The sequence below is a fragment of the Rhopilema esculentum genome, unplaced genomic scaffold (assembly GCF_057945365.1).
Source record: "Rhopilema esculentum isolate cy_ngs unplaced genomic scaffold, ASM5794536v1 HiC_scaffold_27, whole genome shotgun sequence".
Taxonomy (NCBI): domain Eukaryota; kingdom Metazoa; phylum Cnidaria; class Scyphozoa; order Rhizostomeae; family Rhizostomatidae; genus Rhopilema; species Rhopilema esculentum.
Genome location: NW_028300838.1, coordinates 515270 through 537801, shown reverse-complemented (window position 1 = coordinate 537801; position 22532 = coordinate 515270). Strand labels below are relative to the sequence as shown.

The 22532-nt window shown below is 36.3% G+C and overlaps 2 protein-coding genes across 2 annotated transcripts; both read right to left on the bottom strand.

Annotated features, from left to right (window-relative positions):
- Positions 1–5533: 5533 nt before the first annotated feature.
- LOC135695056 (protein O-linked-mannose beta-1,2-N-acetylglucosaminyltransferase 1) lies at positions 5534–11281 on the bottom strand. The gene is made up of 3 exons (XM_065214002.2): positions 7554–11281; positions 6391–6684; positions 5534–6120 (listed from the first exon to the last, which is right to left on the bottom strand). Exons 1-3 carry the CDS (start codon positions 8930–8932, stop codon positions 5808–5810), a joined length of 1986 nt encoding a protein of 661 aa, XP_065070074.2. The 5' UTR covers positions 8933–11281; the 3' UTR covers positions 5534–5807.
- Positions 11282–11421: 140 nt separating this feature from the next.
- Positions 11422–18411, bottom strand: LOC148957443 (TNF receptor-associated factor 1-like). The gene is made up of 3 exons (XM_089115377.1): positions 18288–18411; positions 12390–12652; positions 11422–12083 (listed from the first exon to the last, which is right to left on the bottom strand). The coding sequence occupies exons 1-3, from the start codon at positions 18317–18319 to the stop codon at positions 11428–11430; spliced, it is 951 nt and encodes a 316-aa protein (XP_088971503.1). The 5' UTR covers positions 18320–18411; the 3' UTR covers positions 11422–11427.
- Positions 18412–22532: the final 4121 nt, after the last annotated feature.

Sequence of the window (22532 nt, the reverse complement as noted above, 5' to 3'; positions counted from 1 at the left end):
AATTGCTGCTCTGCTTTACAGGTTTTCCATGCTGATATAATAAAGGTTCCTTATTGCGACAAAACCTTTTGTAGGTGAATAAATGCAAGCTAATATGCTAAAGATAGATCAACATTTAAGAAATTTTTAAGACTCAGCTTGCTTTCAGGGCCATATTGCAGTTCCTAGGATTCCCTATGTACCAGCGTTTTATGCAAGTACTTATTTTCAAGTAGTTTCCACCTATTACCACAAGCACAGCTCCTTGCCCCAAATTTATATGCTATGATTCAATTTTCAATTTCATTGTCTGGAAATAGAGGATAGTATGTTAAAGAACCTTTTTGGCACTTGAATGCATTTCATTTAATTGGAACACTTTAAATTTTTTGCCATGGGAAGTAGGACGAGACCTCCACCACAATGTTGTGCTTCCATAAAGTTACTTTTTCCGTGTGGTAAAACATCAAACGTTTCCTTTTTCAGCTCAATTCATTCGTTACTTATGAATTCAGCATATGCTGCGGTAGGACAGTGATGACTTAGTAGGGTTTCAGCTATTTGTTGGCTAAAGACCAAAACTACTTCGTAATAAACCTTGCTGGTGTGGTTTCCTGAGAAAACCAAAAAAGACACATGAAAGAAACTCTCTCGATTCTAAACCAAAACGCGGAACTAGGTCGTGAAATACAATACCATAATAAAACGCATATAACGTCACGGCGAAGTTTAATTGACAGCTTGTTCCATAAAAAAGATCCTGTTCCTGGTTCTGATTTTCGTAATTGCCGACACTAAATCGTGGCAAAGTATAGAAAAATGTAAACACTTCCAGTGCAAACATCAATCAAACAGAGACCAACCATAATGGCAAACAAGCAAAGATTAACATTTAGGTACTGAAATAGATTTTGGAACTTGGAAGCAGTTTCAGAGGATGTCGATTTTAACTTTAACGTGACATTTAGGCTTCCGCTTCAGTGAACGTAGCTAATGAATGTAGCTCTTTCGTTTCAGCTTCAAAAACCATAGCTTATGCGACCAGCATTTGTGTTTAATTACACTTTTTTTATAAGAACAATTTTATAAGAACCCGAGCCTCAAAACTGGTAAAAAGTTAAGAACAAATTAAGAACAAGCTGAGGCTGAGCTTCTGCAAAACGCCATTTTGAACAATGTTTTATCTCAAAATCGAGGATTTTTAGCGATGTGTGGGTGCTTTTTCGGTGAATATTAAAACATGGCGGCAAATTGAGTTTGTCTCTACGCACTTTGTTGGCAAATGAGGCTTGAGCCATCTTTAAATCAAACATTGACCAATCAGTGAGCGTAATGCCACACACACGCTCATTGATTGGCTAATATTGATTGACAGATGGCTTAAGCCACTTTGCATCTGTCAGTTGCCTTGTGAAATAGCCATTCAACGTGCATGTGAAATAGCCATCCAACGAGGGGCAACTCACTCTTGCAATTAGCGTACGAGATTTTCAGGGATTTTTCGATAAAATAATAGGATTTCCACCCCAGCTATACGAGATTTCTCTGAAATAATTCCACCCGCGCCACCAAGGATGTTAGAGTAGGGGCAGTTGTACGATTCAAAAATTTTATGTTAACGTTAAGCAAGTTGGAAATACTAGCAAAAATGCAAATACAGCAATCACTGTCATGAATGGTATACAAAAAAGACATTAACTGCTGGAGTTATATAAATATTTAGCGAAGTCTGATGTACAGGAATAATTAAAACTCCTTTTAAATATTGTTGATGGTTGAGAGAGAAACGACTATTGTTGATGATAGGTTATACTACCAAATAACTGGTGAAAAAAGATGAAAAGCTGCTTAGAATAACTTTCATTCAAGTCTCAGATTGAATCCACATCTGAAGAGAGTAGAATATCAATATTGAAAGCTCTCCACTTCATGCCATAGCATGACTATCCATATATACGGATACAGATAACCTTGAAATAACCACTAGAGCTTCTGTCGTCTAGATGTCATTTTTTGGTTTAACTGTGGTACTATCTTATGGTCAGTCATTATTACGAGTCATTATCAATAACATTCATAATAGTTATTGACTGACAAGCACATTTTTTGTTTTGCTGGTATTGTCATGCAGAAAAATAACATCAGTGTGTATTACAGGCTAAAATGTTTTCCTATTTCCACTCATCAATGTGTAGAATTATGTGATAGATCTTTGATTCAATTGCTACCTTCTTTCATCATTTGTCCCAAATTAGAAATTTATTTCAATGCCTTGTGAATCTTCAAGAATTATCTTAGTCATATTTTCATTTTTTTTTTCATCATGCGTCATTCTTGTTTCTTTGATGAACTGTGTTATAGTAGTTTGACCCTTTTATGATTATTTGACAGTTCTGATTTTTTCTTGATCATTCTGTTTAAAAACATTGATTACTAAATGTCATTCATTCGTTCTTTTTTATCAAAATTTATCATTCATAACAATTGATCGCTAAAATTGTTTCGTAACCTTTTGCTACTAACTGACCATTACTGATGCTTTTGGATTTTAGTAACTATTTTTCTTTTACTTTAGGCCAATCACTTTTAAAATGTGTGTGCATGAAATGAACCTAAGAGGAAGATAGAAGTCGCCATTGAACACAAGCCGCGCTTATATAATTGTAAGAAGCACATTTTGATATTTTCAAGTACTTTTAATTAGTACTGGCTCTCTCTGATTATGGGCCTTGAGTTTCGTCAAACATGCATGCTGAAATGCCAACATGCTGAAATGGAAGTATCGTCATGGATGTTATAGAGTTCTGAAATGTGACAACACCAAAAACTTATTTCTAGAATTTTTGAATTTCAACCACTTAACCTAAAAGAGCACCATGAAATACTTCCAAATCTGCTAAATTAATCAAATATGTCCAAAATCAGTTGAGATGTTGCCAATGAAAGATTTGAAGTTTGCTAACGAATCACTGTTAATTTGGCTCTGTTCATCAAGTTATGAACATGTGGCCATATCCCAGCCAATTCGTAACATATTTGACTGGTGGTGCATATTTAGAGGTATTTCATGATGCTGATTCAGGCTATGGGATCCAAATTCAAAAATCCTAAAAGTAAATATTTATGACGTCATAACTTTAGAACTCTATTGGTTGTGAATCTTATCGGGAAACGTTGACAGGTGGCAATATTCTGAAAAAACGTATTTCTTAAGTTAAATACCCTCCTGACAATGAACACCTCCTTCTGGTCCCACAGGCCCTACAAGGTTTTACAATTGCCTTTTTAGAATTAAGAGGGATTTAAGGAGAGCTCAGCCCCCCTTAGCAAGGGTCAGTACATGTTTGGTTTGGTGAATTCCTTAATTGGCATGGTGAATTAACCCTTATCGTGCTATTGATTGAAGTCTTTTAGAGTCGGTGAGTAACTTGAATGATTTCATGCACGCAACAGAGAATCTTTAACACAAATGCACGTATATTGGGTGTGGTCATAGCTATGTGGTCGTAGGTGTGGCTCACAGACGTTACCTGTAGAACAGCTACCTTTTTTACCAACGGGGTGCCACACCTTCCCATGCCCCTCATTATTGTTGCCCTGCTTAAAATGTTCTGATTGTTACTATAGGTACCTGTAACCAGAGGATTGGAATTCTAGTTCGCTATGAATTAACTCTTTGCTCGTTTACAAAGACACGTAGAAGGTTAAAGTTGATAGAAAATTGCTTGCCAAATAAAAAATATTGAGGAAAAGGAAAACTGTATTTCTCCAAACCTCCTTCATTTTCTCCCCTTCAGACAAATGTGGTGAATTTTTTCAAGTCTATTGCTGAAGCTGATTCTTTAGCAAGTTAAACTAGCAGGCCCTTTCATATGAAAAAAGATAGCTCAGCGTTCACAAAGCCAACGAGCCTAACAGCCCAAGCTCTGTACCTCGAGGTTACGAATCATTTTGTTCACTCGATAGGCCTGCGTCTTTTACTCATTTTTCGTCGCTTGTCATTTAAAACTTTAATGCTTTGGGAAGTGGCATATTTTAGGGCCTCAAGGCTTTATATACGTTATTTGCATTTTCCACAACTTGGTCTTAAACTAGCATAAAAGGAAACTTATTAGTATATTTGCCTTGTTTCCTAATTCCTTGTTTGGCTCTATTAACTTTGGCTATATTTCTTGTTTAGTTATAGGCATATTCCCTTTTTATGTTCCCTTGGTCAGCCAATTCCGGAAGCAAAGTTAGCTGTGCATCCTACCCTTTCCGACAGACAAGGGTGCTTTAAAGATGTTCACATAGGGCCATCGGAATGGATATATTCACCCCAGTCACAGAATAGCCCCAGCTATTCCTAAAATCAATTCTATATATTTCCGCGAAATCCTTTAAAGTTGTCTCTTTCGAACTTTTTAGGATGGCCTCCCTAAGTTGATGCATATTTCGTTTTGCCTTTTTACTAGGGTGCATTCCAATACAATTTTAGACCATACTGTAGTTTGCTTGATTGTCATATAGATTACTAAAATTGGAAACTAAAGACCTATTTAACGACGATAACTCGTAATTAGCTTTCCTGTTTATACGTACGCTTCAACAATTATATAGAAATAGAATCCAGCTCCTTTTAAACAGTTTCAGATACATCGTTTGAGATTTCAACAAATCCTGATTTTTTCTGCGTCAAAAAACGTAGTAGCAAGAATAAATGGTCTTTTTTTCGAAACTTTATTGATGATGTAACGGCATGTTTCTTCGCCTATTCATTCATCGGACATTTGAAAGAAAAAGTGCCTTATTGTCAAGAAGCGTAAATGCCAAATGCACTGAGGGGAAGGTTGCCAATAAGAATTTTCATAACAGGCACCTCTTTGGTCATGAAGAAACTATATTTGTTTCACTTTTTGTGGCATTACAGTCCAATGGAGTTTCAGTGCAACTGTAAGCAGGGACGCCAAGAGGTCTCTGAGGCCCTGGGCCAAAAAACGAAACTCCTTGCGAGCCAAGTTAGCAGAAAATTTTGCGCCCAAGCCTTTTAGATTAGCTTGAAATTTCATTTCGGAACGTTTCTTCCAGTCCTTTAGTGCAATTGTTTAAAACGTCTTACTAAATTTAGGCATACTTTGTGAAGTTTGACTAATCTCCTTAGAACTTTGGGGTCCTGGGACAATTTGCTCATAATTCCTGCGCGATGAAAAGTATTGTAATTTCTTCTCTTCAAAATAATTCTTTTATGTTGGCATTGCATTAAAAATACATTTTTCATTCTTGCAAAACAGTGACACCCATTTGAGATCCTATTTCGATTTGCTGCAATTTTTTCACGATTCCTCTCAAGCAAAATTACAACCCATGTCATCTTCCTTAGGGTTTTTTATGTGTTTGAGAGATGACAGAGGGAGACAACAACACATGGAACCAATTATTCCTGCCATGCTGTTTCTATATGGTTCGAGAAAATGATTCATATAAGCGAATGACACGTAAAATACTCGAACCTGCGAACAGCGACACTGCACGTCGTTGCTCTAACAACTGAGGAAATGAAATTGTAGAACAGGTATTGATTTCAACAGCTATTCATTTAACGGAATAAATCTACAAAAATGTTCTGTATTAGATTAAATACCTATAGATAAAAAGAGTGAACTTTAATCAAGATGAATTTACCTGTATTTGAGATGAAAGGAATCTGTATTTTAATATCTAACAGCAAAGGCTATAAATATTGTTGAATGCTTCCTAGTATTATACCAACCTGTTGTAATTATAAAGACTTTCCACATTCTCTATCAAAATGATTTTTTTCCAACATTCCAAAAATGGGCCTAAGCTTATCACTTTGCAGCTTTTTTCTTCAGTATTTCAACAGGTTTAATATTCTTGGGTTTATGATGAGCATAATTCGACTCGGGTGCTCCAATCACAATCACGTGATTATTTTTTATCCAAAACCTAATCAATCCAAAATGAAAATCGCGCATATCCAGATCCCATAGACGAAAACACGTTGCGACTCGAAGCCAGTTGTCATACCTCTCCTCTTTAGTCATTTTGATGTACAGCACATACGTGGCATCTGTTGTATTTGGTATGAAGTCGTGCTCATTCTTGCATGTTGTTTTTGTGTAGTTAATTACCACAGCATCCCTAAGTGAAAATGACAAGGCATTGTAATTGAATATTATTATGAAAAACAAACGATGTACTAGGCCTAAATATTATGCTCAATCTATTACCAAAAGTATTAAAGTGCAAAAGCCAGGTGATTTTCTTCAAATTCCACATGAGTTCTATCCTACACAGTGGTTTTTATTTTCGGAAATTTTAGAATAATAAAACCTACCAGGACAGAAAATTATTCTCCACTGGAATTTTTCTTACTAAAATAAAAATTTCAAATTTATGAGTAGCTCTTACCTGATGAGTCTTTCGAGTTCCTTTTCATAATTTTCTTTTTTCACTTTTTCGACGTCAAATTTCACTCCTGATTTGTCGTTCAGTACCCTGGTACTGAAGTACATTTTTTGGAAATTCATTCCAACATTGAGACCTATAGCACCAAAATGGTACGTTCGCGATGTATCTGGAACAATGCATTCTCGACCTTTTCTCATGTAATCTGTTCTCATCCACATGTCCCAATCCCAGTAATCATTGGGTCCAGGCCACTTTGGTTCTAGCTCATTCTTGAATAAACTTCTTTTAAGAAGCCTGCAACAAAAATAGAGTTTGTAAACAACTCCCAAGACCACTGATCGATCATGAAAATAAAAAATCATCCATGATATAGCCAGGAAAAAAATTCATGCAATTTCAAAGGCACCTCAGGCTACAGTTTAAATTCTAAGTTTGCAGCCCCAAAGTTTTTCCCACATTTTCAAAGACCTAAATTGAGTATAACCAATATCGACATTTGACTACTTCTTATATTAGGAGATGGCCAAAAAGTAAGTTGAGGCTTGCAAAGGATCTATATCGGCAGGTATTGCTTAAGAATTAAGATACTACTAAGATTATTGTGATCTTTTAAGACTAGCAGGCAGGGTGGAGACATTATCGCCTGATGACGTCATTATAGAGCAATATCAAAGTTTAGTTTAGAAGTATTCAGCATGTGCAGTGTGGTTGTAGAAACAGATATAGAAACATGCAAGATAATATTATTTGTGGCTGTAGTATCAACCATTTTCTAATGGTGCTGTTCTCTCTGCAGAATCAGACACAGAGCTGACAGAGCCGGTAGAAGTGAGGTTTGTGCAAAAGAAGGAAAGGGTTATTTTAAAGATGATGTAATGTTATTGTAATTCATGTATGAATATTGTAACAAGGCAGATCAGCATTGATTGGACGCTTGGCTTGTAAGGGAAAGAGATCAAGAGAGAAAATGCAAACAGAAATCAAGCTTTCGAAAACTTGAATTTTAAGAAGCTGGAGCAGAAAGTACTCGTTGTCGTATATACAGATCTTAAAAATCTTTGGAATATAGAATAGGACGGTTCTAGCTTTCAACTGTGTGATTACAAACTTCCATTCTTAATATGGTACAAAAGAAAGCTTTTTGTGTCTAAAGCATGACTTACCAGCCAAGGCCAGGCATCGTTTCCACTCTGTAAAGCAATGCAGGGTCTTTGACAGAATGTTTATAGCCTTGGTCATTCCATGCAGATACGCAATAGAGGCTTGGATCTGCTTCAAGAAGAGGCAACGTTTGACTGAAATAATCGAAAATGTCAATGGATACTTCAAGATCCTCCTCTAGAATAATAACTGCTCTTGCTAGAGGAAAGGCATCAAACGAGTGGGTGAGACTCTTTTTGTAGTGTTGCTGTATTCTGCAATTTTTGGTGCATTCAATCTCATTTCGCACAGCTTTCAAGCCGAAAAGCTCAGCAACGGCTGCTGTCTCGTTGTGTTCACCATCAATATATACAGTTGTTTGGCTCGGGTTAGCGCCTGGGACACTCATTAATTTTCTTAGCATGCGAAACAGATATCTAGGCCTGCTTGATGCAATTATTACAACTGGTATGTCTAATAGCTCACTGAATACCGTATTCTTTTTTTGTGTGTAAACTTCATTTATTTGTTTGCATTCACAGACTCCAGGATACCCTTCATACAAGCTACAAAACTTGCGTCGCCTAATAGCAGCAGCGTTTTTACCAAAATCGCAATTCTCTCGACTAGCATCAGCTAAGAACGAAACATGAACTTTAACTGCTGGTGGCCATTCCTTCGTTGTACGTTTGCTAACATCTTCTACAACCCACCCACTCATTTTTTTTGAAATGCACGCCCAGTGGTCTCTGTAAGCCAAGTTGAAGATCATTCTACTACCAAAGGATTTAATAGCATTTCTGCCAATTTTCTTCAGGCCGTGGGTTCCTTCGTCTTTAATCAAGAAAATGAAAATTCTGCCTTCCTTTACATTATCTAGAAAGGCAGCTATTTCGCTGTCTGTTGACCCACCATAGAAATCAAAGGCGACACCTGCCATCAGCTTTCCTGTTTCTTGGTTTAAAACTATTATATGTAAACCTCTGCGTCTTTCGTCGTCGCTATTGATTTCATACACCATCTTCCCGTCCACTCTGACGTATATGTGGAGTTTATCAGACTGGGCTTCAATTTGTATCCATCGCGGAGGTACTGTGATAGTAGAAGGCTCTTGACTCCTCTTCCTTGTAATTTCACCACTCACAAAAGTCTTGGGTGGTTGTGTGTAGTGTAGTTCTGTGCTTTGTGTTGTGGTAGATCGAGTCAATATCGAAGGGGAGTCAATATCATTAATAACTTTCTTCACTATTCGTGTAGACTGATCTTCCGAATCAACAGAGTTCATGGCGTTAAGGTTATACATAAGAAACAAGAAATTAGTCGCCAGTAACAGAAGAAACAGAACCAAAAATCCAAGGCGCAAAAATCGTGTAGAGGAGCTAATCCGGCCTTTGCTAACCATCTTTAATTATGTTCACCGCTCTGATATCACACTTCGAACCGTGAATCTAAAGGGTTTTCATCTTCTTTCCCAATATCGCTGTATGTCTACGTTGACCCAACATTTTGATTGTCCAAACACGTGTCCCTACCAAAAGTGAATTGTTTTTTAACCAGGGGGTCTGTCTGTTCTATGCTGGAAGATCGGTTGCTACGTATTAAAGTTGCTTCTTAAAAAGCATTTTTATTTTCGCGCAACCAGCATTGGAGAAACAGGCATAGGGCTTTGTTTGAGTTGTTTAAAACATTCTTTTATCGTCAAGTTAACATCACGAGAAATGCAATCTTGTAAAGCCAGTGGTTGTAATGATGAAGTATGAATGTGATTGAACTGAACGTATGGTGCTTTAAGAAGAACAAATCAAGTTATTTTTTCAAAGTCAATCTCTTTAATAAGTGTCGACAAATTTTCACTCGAACTTTATCTTTCTGTTTAGTTTTAGCTGTTATAACAAACACAAAATGGCTATCATTTCAGTTAGGTATTTCTTCAGTCACTATCTGTTATCTAATGCTCAATTTCAATTCAAACTTAGATGGTGGTGATGCTTGATTATGAATTGCGGATTATTCAGAGAAGTGATAGAAAATATTTCACATTAATAGAAAAGAAACACATTCAGAGAGAAAAATGTTTGATCGCAAAAATGGCATTTTTACTCTTTATAAAATATTCAGCAAACATATACATGACAAACTTACATAAAACCACATTTTTTTCAAACTGCCCTGGCATCTCCGAGTCGGATACTCCTGTTTCTTCTCTCTCTAACGTGTTTGGTCCTCTTTTGCATACGTGTATTTTAAAACTAGAATATGATGTTTTTCTGTCGGTTTATGTTCTATTTTATATATACTTTACACAAGCTTCCTTAAGAGGCTTGGGATACGAAATCCTGTTTGTGTATGCCATACACTGAAATATAAGATAACCTTACCTTACAAAAAATTTTAAACCTTATCAACAGGTCAGGAAATACCAGGTTTACTTGGCAACAATAGCCAGTAGGTAAACTATAGATTTTAAGATGAAAAACTCATAATCTCCTCGTTCTATATGGTTATAGTTGTAATCGGGTAGTTTCGAATAAATACTTGTTTTTAATACATATATTGAGTTTTGTGAGTTTTTATGTTAACATTCAGAATACAGCTATCCAATCAGAGACTTAAAGTGCCTGTGACATGATTTTTTTATTCTCTTAATTGAAGCGTTGCACTGCTCTTATAGTAGATCTGAACTTTTTTTGAAATAAAAGCGTTTTTATATTGAAATTAAGCAAAATAGTGTGGCCTAGCCAAGTCGCTTTATCATCATTCGCCGTTCTCTTGTGACGTCATGGGAGGAACTCGCTATTGTAACAATGCAAGCGCTACCTTCAAAAATCTCATCCTCGCTGCCACTACTTTCTCTGGAAATATCGCTCATCTTGGACCTGCTAGATTTCCCTCATTGACTACGATACAAAAACTCGAAGGAGGAGGCGATCGGGTCCCTCCCGTGACGTCACTGTCTACCCATTCTGAAAACCAAGATGTCGAATTTTGGCGTAGAAATCGCCAATAACTCCTTCATTTCTAACGAAACGTAAAAACTAACCTAAGAAATGAAAATAACAGGCCTTTTTACATAAGAATAGATATATAAACCCAAAAGTACGAAAATCATGTCACAGGCACTTTAAGCATATCTTTTGCAGTGATAAATAGCATTGAAAGTCGAAACATTTGGCAAAACTGATAATCTCTTATGATTAAGCCATATGTGACTATTGAAATACTTCATTGAAATGTTTGGTTGCTTTCCTCCCGGCGTACAAACTCGCGAAAAATTGTTTAGAAATAAAGTAAATACTCCATGGTGACGGATTCCTATGTCTTTGTAGATACTACGGAACAGGTGGAAAATGTCTTCATTCAAATAATGGAAAGGAAAAAAAATAGTAAGGTATCTACAGTCTTAGAATTGCTTGCAAAGCCACGTCGATTTTTTAAACAGTAGGAAATGAATAAGTTCTTCCAGACAGGTAGTTTCATCATAAGGGAAATGTAAGCAAATATGAAACAGATCATTGCTTATTGCTCTAGCGTTTACGACTCTTTTGCAGCATAAAAAGTTTTGTACCACGGATACCACCTTAGCATTTGCAAGAATAATGAGTCAATTGGCAACCATATAGTTCAACTCTTTTATACGAGTTTTTCCAAGAGAAGGGCTGTACAGGCTTATTGATAAAGAATTATGATGATTGCTCATACCAAAGTGCTTGCGAAGATGCACAGGGAGAACTTCAGAGATCAATTCTTTAACGGAAATCAATGGCTATTGTTCAAAAATAATTATGGTTGTACTGAAGCACCTTAATTTGGCTACTTTAGGCTGGATGATATCTTCAACATTTTTCGACATTAGGTAATTTTAAAAACAGTTTTCAAGCCAATAAGAAATAGTCTTTTTTAGTCTATTTCTGGAGAATCAACCTCAATTTTTAGAAAAAAACAATCGTCTTTAACAAACGTTTCGGTCATCAATTTATGCAGTGTGATGAACTTTGGAAAGCCCCATCCCGGGTTGACTTCGGATTCAGGCCTCATGAAACTTGGGGACTTTCTATTACAAACCAATTCTTCCATCTTGTCCATGCGCTCATCGATGCTGTCGTTCTGATCAAGCAACGTGAAGAATAGACTCTTTTGAAATGGCCAGCTCAGTATTGCATCGTACTCTCCTTTATGAATGGTAATGTACACAGAAAGGTGTGTCCCATGACCACTTGCGATGCCATTCAAATATATAACCGCCTGTAGTTTATACCCGTATTGGCTAGTGTAAATATAATCACTGAACAGGGCAAAATTGTCTGTCGTCTGGCTCTCTAGTATCAGTTTGCTGACATTTTCAACTTTCCAAATAAGCATGCCATCTCTTGAAGAATTGACCGTCTTTTGAATTGTGTTCAGCAAATCATCAATCATCTCTACTTTTTGCATTAACTTTACGACTTTTTTTTCTTTTAAACTCAGCTGATCCAATTTTAAAGCTACTTCGTTGATCTTTTCTCCAATCCCCCCTGGCACGTTTGCATCCATATCTGCCTCAATTTTGAGAGTGCCTATGATGTTTGATAAATTAAGCAAAAAGTTGACATCTTTGATGAACTCTTAATAACATCAAACATGATAAAATTAGTTTATTCTGACATAAGCGGTGGTTTGATATAATGAATGCTTTCTTCGCAACATCACCATATTGATAAATGCATATATAATGAAATGCAGTAATAATTCTAGTCTGTCTCATTATTCTTTCTATTTCGTTTGTTCAAATGTCCTTACAAACGATTAGTAGATGCTATAACGAAAGCTTATGACAAAGAAACATATTTTGATACATGATGAAAAGCTGTTATTTTGCATACCATTCTCCTGTAAATCCTTCTGAACTTCAATCATTCTTATTTCCACCCGATCCAACTTGCTGCAGACATCATTTATTTTCAACTCTTGCTGCTTTTCAAGCTGTTTCAGGCCTCTGACAAGTTTATGAAGATCCTCTTGTAGTTTCATTGCACTGATCTCGTTAGCTTGCTCTTCTTCATCAGATTCCGTTCGCTTTTCCCTTTCTGAATTTTTGCTTGTAGATTCGTCTTTTTCTTCTCTTGCACGAGGATTGAACACGGCGCTAAAATTGATATTATAGTTGACATTGATCAGCTTGTTAACGAATAACAATAATCAACATCATCACCATCAACGTGTTGTCGTTTTTTACTGGTCAATTGTCGTAATTCGGGAAATTTTGGCGTTAAATATCGTTTAAACATGCAATCTTCTGTGGAGCAATATACCTAATTGGAAGCAGCTGCCTGGCTTGAAATGTAGTCAATACCAAAGGGGCCATCTGATTAAATGGGGCTAAACGTAGATGGAGCTATTAATTTTGTAATTTCTCAGCATCATACAGTATTTGCCGCAGCATCAGAAGACCTTAAGACCCTAAGACCCAGGACCCTTAAAGGCATTGAGTCATGATAAAATGGATTGGGTATAACCAAGATGCCAAAATCCTCTGAGTCACGATTTTCATAACTGCGATGCTATTGGTTGACCTTAAACTGGTCACATGAACTCACCTCGTACTGATTGACAAAACAGTTTCCATCAATAGCAAGTTGTCAACAACGGATGCCAATATCACGTGAAACAGCAACGATCACGCCGAAACCAAATGACCCCCTATAGACAAAGCCTATTTACCATGACTCAATGCCTTTAAGTACGTACATCAAAAAGGACCCTTAACACCAGAAGGGTCTTCACCTCGATAAGACAATAGTTGATAGCAGTTGACTGCCACCATCGCACCATGGGGACATATCAAATAAGTCAGAAAGTGACAAGGAATTTGAAGATCTTTCAAAGTCGTTTAACCTCTTGGAGTCAACCATAAAGAAGAGACACAGATCAAGATCAAGGCCTGTGTCAGAGATGAAGATGCAGGCACTTTCTTTGGTTGTTGCTTGTCGCTTTTGCTTGATTTTTTTAATTCTGTCCTCCCTATTCTGAAAAAATGGCATTATTGGCAAATCATGGGGTGTGTAAGCAGAAGTATTCTATAAAAACGCTAATGTAAATTTGGTTTGGTGTGCAATATTTTAATTTTGGCATACTTTATGTATGCATCTAAGAGCATACTGTATGTACCCGCATACACTTTTTTTTATAAGAACCAGGAACCAGTAAATTTAAGTTCAGGCTGACTGTTCTTAATTTTTTCGAAAATCTGAGGCTGGATTGTTTTTAATCTGTTCTTAAATTAAGAGGGTGTAAGCAGTGCTATTGCTAGCTTTTTCGCTCTAAGGAGGTGTTCAGGCCTCATGTGCCAACAAAATGAGTGAGACAGCTTTAATTTGCTGACAAATTTGAATATTCACCGAAAAAGCACTCACACATCGCTAAAAATCCTCGAAACGTTGTTCAAAATTGCATTTTGCAGAAGCTCAGCCTCAGCTTGTTCTTAATTTTTTCTTAACTTTTGACCAGTTTTAAGGCTCGTGTTCTTATAAAATTGTTCTTATAAAAAAAGAGTGTATAAGAAACTTGAAATTTTTTAATAAGACAATTTGGTTTCTTATGCACAAAAAAGTGCTTTTAATCGACAAATATCTAAAAGCTGCCTTCTATGTATTGTTTTTGGCTAAACTTTCAGGAAGTCAGTATGAATAATAAACTAGATGCCATTCAAAATTAGAAAAAGTAGACGAAATGATTTTGGAACTGATATCTACTAACAGGGGTCAGATTCAAAAATTTCCCGCATAAAAAATAAATTCAATAAATAATTTGATAATTATTTTTTATAGTCCAATGGCAAAGGTTTTCAAGATACATTTTTTAATACCGTAATGGCTCGAATAAGCGCCCGGGCGCTTATTTAATTTTGGGGCTCCAGGGTGGGCGCTTATTCGAGGAAGGCGCTTAATCGAGGGGCGCTTATTTAAAAAATAGATTTGCAAGTGACTAAAAAATGAATGTGTTTTCAATTGAAGCATGTTATTATGATGGAAAGGCGAAAAATGAGAACGAAAACTACAACAAACTGTGTTGGTCATTCAATCTTTCTTGGGTGGATTGCCTTCCAATTATGTTGTCGTTGAAAATTCGAATAAGCGCCCGTTTCTGAAGGTTGAAGGATGGGCGTTTATTCGAGGGGCGCTTATTTGAGGGGGGCGCTTGTTCGAAGCATTTCGGTATAAGGATTTTTTGCAAAGCTTGCAGGAAAATATAAACAGTCTTGTGGCAACCACTCTCAAAGGGAACAAAAGAAGAGATAACTAAAAGAAGCCCAAAAGGCTGCCGTAAACTTTCTTGTCGCTGTCTGACTCCATGACAGGTTTTTACGGTTTTCCCCCGCAAGCTGCCAGCGTTTTAGACTGACTTCCTTTTACTTGCTTGATAAGAAGTGCAAGCAGTAAACCAAGTTAAATCTCGCTACTCAAATCTCTTTAAAATTTCATTAGGTTCATTAGTTTTAGGCCTTCGTCGTGGATTCATTAGATTCTATTGCAAATTACTTCTCCATTTGCATTGGTTTGTTAAACGGTTCTGCATCTTGTACCCGTTTTACACGGGAGATCAACTCTGGTCCTAAATGGTTTCGGCAATGAAATTTCTGCACAAAAGAGGTCCCAAAAAAACCATACCGAACCAGGCTTTAGTTCAGTACTGGCTGCGTTGGCTTTTCTCGTTGTCTGATACCTAGGAAGATTTTGCTAAGGATGTGTTGTCAGTATTGTTCATCCGCAAAGAGAATATTATCCACCGCAAGAACCATGCTTTGTCTCTTTGTAAAAAATTAAAGGCAATGCATTTACCCGTTTTAACAAGTGACTTAATAAAAAATGTTATACAAATGGAGGTGTGAGCTTATTCGGTCCGATTCATTCGCCCATCTATTGCGTGATGACAAATATTTAGAAAAGTTCAAACAAGTCTCGTTTTTTCTTTGACAAAGAAGTCATAACGAACTTGCTCCTTCACAGAAGTTGAATCCTAATGTAATATGTTGTTCACTTTCCTTTGAGACCCCTAGCCCCAAAGGAAGCTTCCCGTATAAAAAAATGAATCACGGCAGTGAAATCCTGCTATGGCAAAAGTTATGACACATGATAGTAGATAATCTGGATGGGAGAAGCAATATAGCCTCTTTTGTTGATTAATCAAGCAAAAACCAGATAATAATTTTAGACTCTGTGGTTTCTTCTTTTCTCAGTAAATGCATTTATCATTCGTTTGCACAACAACACTCATTTATATGCCATCAATACTCTTTTCTCGAAAAAGGTCTTAAGCTTAAACAACCATGAAAAATACAAATATAATCCATGAACGGAATGTTGTATAAATATAGAAAATCGCCTCTCTGATTTGCCGACAAACAGATATTGTTAAAAAAAACAGTTCTTAAAACCCCAGTCTATAATATCGTTTTACACTGTGCTATTTTAAAGCCTTTGTTATGTTATATTTAACTCGTTTTCTACGGCTTTCGTTTGATTTATTAAAGGTCTATCATTTAGTCCATAGAACCTTTGTTGGGCAACTATAATTGTCCAAGACTTGATTCCTCAGGCATATAAAACTTATGCCAGATAACAAAACGTCGAAAACTTGTTGAATTGTCAATGGCTTGAAGGGTTTATGAATGTGCCCTATACAAGGGCAAAGATACAGGGGAACAGTGGAGCCTTCAACCCCCGAAAACAATGAGTAACATGCTTTTATATTACCAAAATTAACTATTGTTATACTCATCTACCAGAGCTGGCCCCTTCTCAACAAAAAGTTATAATTCAACCCTTGACCCAATACATATGCTCAAAGTAAACGGTGAAATGTTGAGCAAATTGTGCATCCGTGTTGAAAGTTTTCAACTGGAAAATGGTATATGAAATTTTCGGACGATAACTTAATCAGGGTATTTCACTGTTAAACAATTTGCGACAGCATAAGTAGTGTCAGACAACTGAGTTGGGCAGCTGATGAGGAGTTTTTGCCATCTAAGAGTGCTTGATCGGCAAACGTTTCAAAAAATAAAGGGTGGTTCACCCATTTTGTTAGCAAATGGTACCTAAAACCCCCCCCCCCCCTTTAGTAGCATAGCTTGCGATCGGCCTGCCAACCTGGCAAAATTCTGCGTAAAAACGCCGCAACCCCAATAACCTTTATGTCGCCATAATTCTCAGATGCTTGGGTCTGGTAAATATTAGTATTAAAACAAAAATTAGGCGATAGGAACTGCCGATTCAGGCCTCGATCAGGAAACGAGGCATCAATTGAGACAAACAAATCTCCATCAATGTTATGTTTGTTCAGGTCAAACATCAGACACACGTTTATCAAACAATGTAGTCAATAAAAAGTGCTTTGATTTGCTATGCAGTTCACTGTAACTTGCGCCTTGTGACAGCAATCTCCCTCCCGTCCTGAAGATTGCTTCAAATTGCAAAGAGATAAGTTAAAAGGCTACGTGTTTGATTAGAAAGGCTGCTCTCTAAAGGCCATTTTTGTGCAGGTTTTTCTGGGAAATAATGTGATTTAAAAACAACGTTCGCTAAAACTCTATTTATATTCTTTTTGAAATTATGGGATTATTTTAAATTTCTGCTTATTCTCTATACGATTAAAACCCGAAGTTTTAGCGATATTGATACGAAAGTTTTCCTTTTTTTGTGAGCCAAAAATTGATTTCTTTTCCTTCACCACCGTGATTCACATTAGCCTTTGGCGTCCTTTTACATTTCCAGCGCAAACTTGGGCTCAAGCACATTCTGTTACTAAAAATTGTCACCTGGAATTATACATGGCATGGCCTCCGACGAGGAGGGACAGACCGCCTTATGCAAGAGAGAGCTTTTTTCAAAGTCTTTTGTAATGGTGTTATCCCTTGGCGGCAAAAAGAGGCTCTTGTCCATTTTCTCCACATTTTCAATCAATTTGGGGGTCATTTTGTAACTTCCTTCAGTAACCCCTTCCTGTTAGAGGTTTGTGGTTGAGCGATTTGCACCGAAGTGCCAGCCCAGCTCGCTCTCGATAATGTGGGAACGTAGCATCATGACTGAATTTCTGATATCTATGGCATGTTTTTCTGAAGGGGGCTTTATGCCCTGTATTCTATAATGATATTTGATTCCTGAATGCGAAGATTATTGATATTAATGTCGACCCAGTTTGGTAGGCTTTACGGAGTCACTTAAGGTTAACAGAGATCATCTCTACTTCAGGACATTCAAGACTGTATTTCATCGCTACCCACACAATGCATATCGTACATCGCTGATAGACACACTGCTGGTACAGACAAGTAACATTTTTTTATTTTAATATAGCATCGTCCCGTCCACTATATCGTACAGTCCCGTCAGAACCCGCTTCCCAGAGAACGAAATTCATATTTAGGGCTGCCCATTGAGTTCCTTCTTATTCAGTACATTGTTATAAAGGAAACATGCTACAATTTGACAAATATTGGGGGGTTCCAGCTTCCCAAAGCCTCCCTAGCCCCCCCAACCCCCCGGTTCCAATGGGCCTGGTTTACCGTCACACCCCGCTTACAGTCTTGAAAAGTGATAACTTTTCAGGCAACGTTTGTTCTGACTAAAAGCGGGTTCTACTGAACCAACATGTCAGACAGCAACTCGGCGTAATTGTCTTTCCATTGTTTGTGTTTTCTAGACTCAAAAGAACTTGTTGAGGCATTGATCAATACTTTTCTGGCTGCTATTTGTTAGAAAATCAAAAAAGAGAAATAATCATACCAAAATTTATGTGGTAAAATTCTTGCCAGCATCTTGAACTATCGTTGCAATTTTTCCCCAACGTGCTTTTGTTGCTAGTGTGAATGTAATTTGAATTCAAGCAACTGTTGTCAAGGGGATCTTTGGTTTGCCTAAAGAAATTCTTATGTCATCATCCTGAATAAAATCCGCAATTTCTCAAATTACAAAGCTCAGATAAGCTCACTCATGTATTGTGAGCAGGCCTGTAGGCAGCTAAACTAGATTTGGGGGGGGGGGGAGGGGCATGGATAAAAATATAGCCTTTTCTAGACCTGCCTTACGAAATACTGTCAGATCAAGCTGCGCTTATAAGATCTTCAAACGCAGTCTTCGCAAATAATTGGGGGGCATTGCCCCCTTGCCCCCTGTGTCTACGGGCCTCATTGTGAGTGTCTTCCCTTCCCTTGAAGGCGTAGCTTAGCTTAACAGAAAGTTTACGAGAGATAAAAAATTGCGGGATGTGGGTCTATTGTATTCCCAAATATGGCGATTTTGGGCCGAATTGCTCCGAGTTTAGACAATCATCCTAACTATAGGGGGCTTCAAACCCCTGCTCAAAGCCTCTCCTCCCTGCATGCTTCTTCATGAACATGTCAACAAAAAACAACGAGGCTATGAACTAATAGTTGTGTGCATATAAATTGTTTAAAAACAATGCATGTATGTAACTGGGATGGCGATGTATGCATAAACTGTTTATTAGCTTTCTCCAAGATCTAATTATGATGAAGGTGATTATTTTTTGTTTCTTAAAAAAACGCCAACAGCAGCCTATAAATTGCCCTTGGTACATAGTTAACATTTGATGCTTTGGTACCCAGTGTACCTACAAATCTGTTGATGCAGTCTGATATCTTCTCATCATCAAGACGAGGCTATTGAACCTATCTCTTTTATGTGATGTGTAAAACTTATAAATACTTTCAATTATATCAAACAAAAAATATAATGATATTTGTAAAATGGTGTTCGCACTTTTTGAAAAGCCCATGAATAACAAAGATCTCGAGGGTCCCACATGTAAGGGTGTAAAGGCATTGCGAATAAATCATGAAACGTATATTGTAGATAAATCATAAACAGAGAAACGTTAATTTTCGAGTGGTTTTAAAGTTTAATTTCTACTTAAAAGACACTTGCCTTTTCCTGTTCTTGCCTACTAAAATCGTAAAGTAGAAAAAGGTTCTGTACAATTTCTTTCATTTCTTGGCTTTTCCCTTTCCCATAGCTTTGTCAAAGATCAAAACGTGCAAATATTATCTGGATATTTCTATCGAACGTATCATTGCTGTGGGAGATTTTAAATTAAGAAACGGAAAAAGACCTTAAATTTTGCACAGGAACATATCATTGCATGAGCTCTGTAAGCAAGGCCGATTTATTAATCATTAATATGCCTGATTTAGACAACTATATCATCTTATATGATTAGCCAGTAATCATTTCGCTATTACAATGACTTTTAAATGGATTATATTATCTTGGTATACACTGTGGAAACGGTATCATGAAAAGTGAAAAGATTAACAATTTTAACGTGGGGGAGAGTTATCTGTTGATGATAATGTTTTCTTAGCTGCTAGGAGGATGTAACTTAATTAAAGAAAGTGGATTTGAAAAATAGAATATTGGTGATTTTTCTTTCAATGGTTTTTAAGCATGTAGAAAATGAATGGCCCGATGATATTGTAGAATTATCTTGGGGTCCATTGTTCCCTTCTAAACGTTCATTTCTCCTTGTTCCAGCGGCGAGACTCCAACCATAGACATTTTGATGGAAATGTACGCGCAATCTTCTCACACATGTTGGAGCAATAACACAGATTTTAAAAGGAAACAGATGGAAAATAAAGCGGTAATGTGTTGGCTTACTGTAATTCCTTGTACATTGTAGTAAAGTGCAGTCCTTTCACGGAACAATTTCACAGACTTGCAGTAAAATATTTTTTACATGACGGGGTAATTTGGGCAAACATCGACAACATTGGCGATATCATTATAGAATACACGTGACAGAATAAAATCGATCCTAAAGTTCTTTGTTCCTTTTGATTAACGTTGTTGCTTAATTAAACTTTATGAAAAAAGCAAATGAAAATGATCTTAGTAGATGCTAGATAACTGACATTTCAGGAAATCAACATAAATCATGTTAGGACAAAAGCCAGATAATTCATCATTATTAATGCTTAACCTAGCATTGCAACTGTTCCTGAATCACGCTCACGATACTGTATAAAAAGACAATGCAACACAAGTAAAAACACCTCTAGCATTTGCAAAAACAAGCTTAAAGCCTATTGAATTCAACGACTGAGTATAGTTTAAGGTGCTCAATAGCATAGGCCAAAACATTTGCAGTGCAACAGCGTTGCTTATAGTTGTGAAAATTAAAGAGAAAAATAACAGTAATTTCAAAGGTTGATTTTGTAGAGGGTTCTTTTAGGATATTTGAGAACTATAGTCACTTTCTTTTTAAAAGAAAGAGAGCAACAAAAACAGTATTCACATTTTATCAAATATATTTCAAATATAGACAATTAAGTTTTAAATATACTCAATATAATCATTTTCTCAATTTCTAATTTAATTGAAATAGTTAAAAGCTCTCAATTATGAGTAACACTGCTTTTAGATTGTTAGGGGGACATATTCTGGCTTTTAAATGAAAATATAGACATAAAGATGGATTTTCTACGTTGAGATTAAAATGCAATTCAATGCTTGTATTCTAAATATTTAGCATTTTATTGCTTTAACTTTCAACGTAAAAAACAAATTAATTCCATCAAAAGCAAGTTTGTAAATTTGCAAAAATTGAAATTGAGATAGATTGTATCAAATTTAAACAATGCATATTTTTAGCATATAACATGTAACTTTGTTTCATTAAGCAAATTGAACTCTATTAACATTTTTATTACAAACACGTTTTATAAGTAGAGTTTTCCTAAGCTCTTTGAGTCAAATTTAAAAAACTTAATGTATTTCATTATATCTAGTATTTATTTATTGGAAGTCTTTTAACTGCTATATAAGAATACCCACACAAGCAACCAACACCATTCATTTTTACTTTTTTGCACACAAGTGGCCTGAACATAATTGGGATCGTTTGATTAAGCATGAAAAGTTTAGACCATATGCTAGTTTCACAATGATCATCAAGTCACAAATTTCAAATGTTTGGTGTTGGCTGCTGCCAACATATACATTTGAACATCCATTCTAACAATACTTTATCGAGATACGTCAATTTGTATGCAAATTGCTCTCATGGATGACATATAACATTAAGTTAGATTAGAAGCCCGTGGCAAAATTTAGAATTTAATTGCCTATTTTCTGAGTTTTGCTAGTCGTTTAAAAAGTAATGTGGAGTGTATTATCTGCAATTTAATCAAAGTTTGAACAAAATTGAATATAATAGAATAAAGTTCAACAAGCTTCAACCAGGATATGAAATCCTTAGGGAAATGGCTTGGAATAAAGGCACATTGAATAAGCCCATGAGTGCTCCTTTAGTGCTTGGAAGCTTTATATTTGATATATGTAAACAAATTTGAGATGTACTTATTAACTTTTTCGAGAAATTATTTGAGACGAGCCTTATATGTTGTGGCTGAAGCCAACTTTATTAAACATGACAGCAATCTATAATAGAATAATGCATACCATCAACAAGTTTCGTTTATACTTGCCTATCTTCTGTACTAATAGAAAATACTAGAATCATTTTATGATTCCTACTAGAATTTGAGGCACCAATTCTTGCGCACAATTTTCTTAGCATTCTAAAAATCTGAATTTATTAGCCATCGTTAACTTCAGACAAGGTGATTTATAGTATCTATGTTATCATCCCTAACATAGCAAGATGAATGACATTTTATGGTTCAATGCCTGGAAAATTTTTATCTTATTCGAGCTTAGAAAAATTTCTACAAGCAGGCATGAGGCACTCTTTTTGTGAAGGGAATTAGAAGTCAGAAGAAGATTTTGATGATCGAACTATACTGCCATAAAACTTTTAAACAAATTTGGGTTCATTTGCACTTGAATTTGCTACACAGTGATTTAATTTTGTTTTTATGTTTTGATAAACTTTCGATTATGTTTATGTCTGCCACTAGTATTTGATAGGTTCTGCAAAAAAGTCATGATTACAGATTTTGTTGTTTTAAAAGGTATGACTCATGGCTCCACAAGATTATTTCAATAAAT